Consider the following 5346-nt stretch of genomic DNA (forward strand, 5'->3'; position numbering starts at 1 on the left):
CCTTCCACGTCTCGACAATCCAATCTATACTACTTCTACTACTACTACTACTTCTACTACTACTACTACTACTACCACTATAATACCACTACTATACTACTACTGCGGCTACTACTACTACTACTACTACTACTACTACTACTACTACTACAACTACTACTATACTACTACTGCTACTCACTACTACTACTCACTACTACTGCTACTACTACTACTACTACTACTACTACTACTACTACTACTACTACTACTACAACTACTACTACTACTACTACTACTACTCACTACTACTGCTACTACTACTACTACTACTACTACTACTACTACAACTACTACTATACTACTACTGCTACTCACTACTACTGCTACTACTACTACTACTACTACTACTACTACTACTACAACTACTACTATACTACTACTGCTACTCACTACTACTGCTACTACTACTACTACTACTACTACTACTACTACTACTATACTACTACTGCGGCTACTACTACTACTACTACTACTACTACTACTACTACTACTACTCACTACTACTGCTACTACTACTACTACTACTACTACTACTACTACTACTACTACCACTACTACTACTACTACTTCTACTGCTACTCACTACTACTGCTACTACTACTACTACTACTACTACTACTACTACATGTACTACCACTACTATTATACTATACTACTACTTTTCTACTACTACTACTACTACTACTTCTATATTGCAGATAGATTCAGACGTTGAGAATGGAAGGGCGTGGTCCCTATCGAATCAGCTTCTCTGGAAACTCGTTCCTGGGGGTGTACGATCTGGGGTGCGCAGTGTGTCTTCTAGATCACGGGAAGAGATTAATACAGAATGTGGAGTCTTACGGGGGCATCTCCTCCGGGGTCCTCACGGCAGCGCTCATGATGTCTGCTCCGGAATGCCTGCTGGTAAGATACAATGCTATGGTTCAAAAAAGTGAGATTAGTTTGAGATCAATTTTGAGTTTTGCAATTTCAATTTCAATTTCAATTTTGATTTCACTTTCACTTTCAATTTCAATGTTAGAATCAATCTCAATCTTAGTCTCAGTCTTATTTTCAGGTTCAGTTTCGATTAAGTTTCAATTTCAGTTTCATTTTCAATTTTTGTATCAATTTCAATTCCAATTTCAATTCCAATTTAAATTTAAATTTAATTTTCAATTTCGATTTCAATCTTAATTTCCATTTTAGTTTTAATTTTAAATGCAGTTTAATTTGTCAAAATATGCAAATATATCTATAAGAATTGTATGAAAACACATAAAACACGTGTATACAATAAAAACAAAACATGATAACGGACCTTAAGTGAAGTCCATTCTGATATAGTGTTGGGTTTAATAGATTCAGAAAAAGAATGAGAGGGCCAGATCAGTGAAAGTTGGAGCATAGGCCGATACTTAGAAATTAAGAAAGTTATGAATGTTCGCATATGAAACCTTTCAAATTATTTTGGAAATGACAAGCTGTACAGAGAGTGTCATATTTAGTTTTCTTTAATTTTAGCAACATTTAGATGCCATCCTCGCACTGTCTACGAAGATACACAGCCTTCCGAAGGGAGCTTTGACCCCTGGATTCGACCTGACACAGGAAATACGTCATATTCTTGAAGGTCTTCTAAAGGTAATTGAATCAAGGTTTACATTATTTGCTGAATATATTCATTAAACAAAATAAACATTTTGTCTTTTTGATGTACACTACCAAAATCATTTGCATAAGAATTAAGTTATTGATATGTTTGGCTAATCTGGGGTTGACATCCGAAGTGGACAAACCTCAACACGAGTAGTCTAACTTACAAAAACAGATGTAACAGGCTTTATGATTTTAATAATCATAGGTCACACAGCCGCGTGTATATTTGTCTAGTTTATTTTTAGGTTAAAACTACAATTCATTGAACACACGGAGGCTTAAAGTATTTTTAAAATTATGTTTTTGTTTTTTTTAATCGAGTATTTTTTAACAGCGCAAGGAGTAGCAGTTTACTGGTCTGATAATCAGACTCTGATTATTGTAATTGTTTGAACATTGTGTTTACTCTGGATGGGTCTTCCTTCGTTAATTCATTCAAAATCTGGACATAATCAACTACAAAATAGTCATGAAGTAAATAGTTGAAAATGTAATATATTTGCACATTGTCTTCTTCTTCTTCAGCTGCAGTAGGCTTATTTTATAGATTCACAGTCAGGTGTTTTCGCTGAATATGAAACAAAACAAATAATGTTTCCAGTAAGTTTTGTGTTTCGTTTCAATGTATTTTGTTATACTTCAGCTCACTTTTACCTGTTATCGTTCATTCCAATCAACAGAATAATTGCCACGACACGTGTTCGAATCGGCTCCACGTACCACTGCAAGAACTTGTGACGACGGAAAACATCCCAGTGCACATGCGCAGGAGACCACAAACTTTGGAGGAGGAGTTACAGCCCCTCAAGCCCCCCACGAAGTCGGACATCGTGACGGTCGACGGGAAGGCGTATCTTTTTGGTGATAAGCAAGTTGTGACGGCGTATTCGACAAAGCAGTCCCTCATTGAGGTAAATATTAACATTCTAATAATTTCCATCTAAGAATAAATGTTAAGGGGGGGGGGGGGGGGGGGGGGAGATGGATGCAATGTACATTTTATTTCGTAAAATTTTGACCGTAAATGTAGCGTGATTGTAAGTGGAAATGCATTTATTGTGTTTGGTTGCTAAACCTTATCACGTGAATCATTTAAATTAATCAGTTATAAATTTGATATCGTCTTATTTAAACTAATAAAGGTATTATTGTTGCCTCAAAGTTTTAGTTGAATATTGTAAAGGTCTCATGGAAAATTGTTGATAATCTTTTTCTTGTTGTTCCTCCTCCTCTTCTTCCAAATCCTCTTCCTCTTCTTCTTCGTATCCTTCATCTTCTTCTTTATTCTTTTATATTTCTTCTTCATCTCCCATTCTCCACCATCTACTCTGATTGTCTTCATCATCTTATCCTCCTTCTAATTCTTATTTCTTCTTCATTTTCACTTTCTATTTCATCTCATCCTACTTCCGTCGGACCTACTTACCATTCATTCGCTTGACAGGTTTTACTCGCTGCAGTTTACTATCCATCCAGCCCCACGGCAAGTGCCCCGACCGTAATGGGAAAGGTATGTAAGATCCCCCTCCCTCTCCCCCTCCCCCTCTCCCCTCCCCCTCTCCCCTACCCCTCCCCCTCCCCTCCCCCACTCCCCTCCCCCTCTCCCCTCCCCATCCCTTATTCCCCTCCGGTCACTTTTCACCCATTTCATGAACCAACATCTATGATAAACCATTTTCGTAATGCATACGTAATCAAATTGAATGCATAAATATTTGTTACAAAATATTTCATTCACCTGTTACAAAATAATATATTTCAATAGTCAGAATGCGAATTGCATACTGTTGCTAGGTAAGACAACACTATGGCTCCTCCTATCTCGATCGCAACATGTTATGTATGCAAATCATATTCTGACTATTGAAATACAATTATTTGTAAGAGGTGATTGAAATAATTTGTAACCAGGCACTTGACAAAGATTATTTTGTGCGTTAAATTGTTATTATATTACCAATACGGTATGTTCTAATGATTCAGCAACACTTTAAAAATACTATTTTCTGGCAAAAATGTGAACATCTTTATCAGTCAGTCCCTGTATCTTGTTTGGAAATCCTACACTATTATGGGGCGATTGATATGATTTTCGAAATATTATGCTTGATAGATGAATATATACATATTTAACACCATAATCAAATTAAATATATAAATTTGATTCAATCAAGACATTGCCGATGATGAGGGTGTGACAGAATTTAAGACTAACGAAATTCATAAAGCTAGAAGATCTTAAAGCCCCATTGTCCTACTTGTAGATACTTGCTCCCTCTATATAGAAAACTTCCCCAATCGGTGCCTGTTGGTCCCCCATGATCCTCCTTTTCTTATGTTAGTCGATCGAGAGCTGAGTTAATGAGATAGCCACCTGTCAGTGACCTCGCTTGCTAATCCCTTCTGTCCAAGTAGTATTGACGGTCTTTGAGAAGGTTTCGGTCCTGACTTGTTTTTAATTTCGCTTTCACCACCAGCACTACGTCGACGTGAGCGCGCTCTCCGGCACGCCCAAAGACGCCACCGACTGCGGCTTCCCACCATCCGGTCACGTGATCACCATCGCGCCCGATAAGAACGCGGGACTGAGTAGACCGCGCGACAACCTCACCCTGGGTCTTCGTGACGTCGGCAGAGATAATTACGTCATCAAACCGTGGCACATGTTTCGTCTGGGCGAGGGGCTGTACCCCCCGCGGAGGGAGGAATTGGAAAAGACATTTCTGGATGGGGTTTCGGACGCTAGGGAGTTCCTTAAAAAGTTTCAACTGTACGACGAAGGATACGATAGCCACCCTTATGGGGCGCCTATGTATTGATGTTTTGATGGGTTATCATATTTAATTCTGCATAAAGTATTTTTTTTTTAAAGAACTGGCTAAGAAAAATTTATCATCATAGCTTTGAATTCATTTCCCTCCTCACTGCCTTCCATCTGGTTGAAATAAAGGCAAAGTTTCCAACAAGCCAATAGCTGTCTTTGACTTGAATCGAACTCTGATCTTCTGCTGCGTATACGAAGCCTAAATGCCTTAACCACTGGACCACGTAGACGGGTTGTGCTGAAGGTGAAAATCGGCTTCATCTTATACGATCGCCGACAGACAACATCTCCAACTTCTCAGCAGTTTTCTTATTCCCTCTTTCTCATTTTAAGAACGGGAGTGTATAGAACTATCTCAAGAGCATACGTTTTGATCTTGAGAGAGAGAGAGAGGGAGAGAGAGAGAGAGAGAGCATAATATAGCATAACTTCGTTTAATGTCAGGTGAAACATTTGCGTTGGTGCTTGAGAAAGAGGCAGGAACCAACAAATTTGTATACAAAATAATTTCAAAAATCATACTTTTTACATCTAACGTTTTCACAATGATACCTTTTACATGGCGTTGCAACATCTGCTCGAATGTTTATTATCATGGATATAAAAGAAATGCATAAGTACACTGTAAAAATTTGCTGTAACTCATGCAGTAAAATACTGTGATTTACAACAGTAATATGTTGTAATAACGATTTTACGATAATTAACTGTATAAGTACGTTGCTGTACAGTATATTGCTGTAAACATCAGTGTCGTAGAGCATGGGAACAAATATCTACAGTATATTAAAACTTTGATATAATTATCAAAATGAAGTTCTTTCTGAGACTTGTCTTGT

General features: G+C 37.8%; 1 protein-coding gene across 1 annotated transcript; it reads left to right on the forward strand.

Annotated features, from left to right (window-relative positions):
* The first annotated feature begins 924 nt into the window (after nucleotides 1-924).
* Nucleotides 925-5082, forward strand: LOC115925515. The gene is made up of 5 exons (XM_030989531.1): nucleotides 925-948; nucleotides 1549-1668; nucleotides 2364-2594; nucleotides 3128-3193; nucleotides 4161-5082. Exons 1-5 carry the CDS (start codon nucleotides 925-927, stop codon nucleotides 4500-4502), a joined length of 783 nt encoding a protein of 260 aa, XP_030845391.1. The 3' UTR covers nucleotides 4503-5082.
* Nucleotides 5083-5346: the final 264 nt, after the last annotated feature.

Source organism: Strongylocentrotus purpuratus, unplaced genomic scaffold (assembly GCF_000002235.5).
Source record: "Strongylocentrotus purpuratus isolate Spur 01 unplaced genomic scaffold, Spur_5.0 spur5_scaffold_18, whole genome shotgun sequence".
NCBI classification, from domain to species: domain Eukaryota; kingdom Metazoa; phylum Echinodermata; class Echinoidea; order Camarodonta; family Strongylocentrotidae; genus Strongylocentrotus; species Strongylocentrotus purpuratus.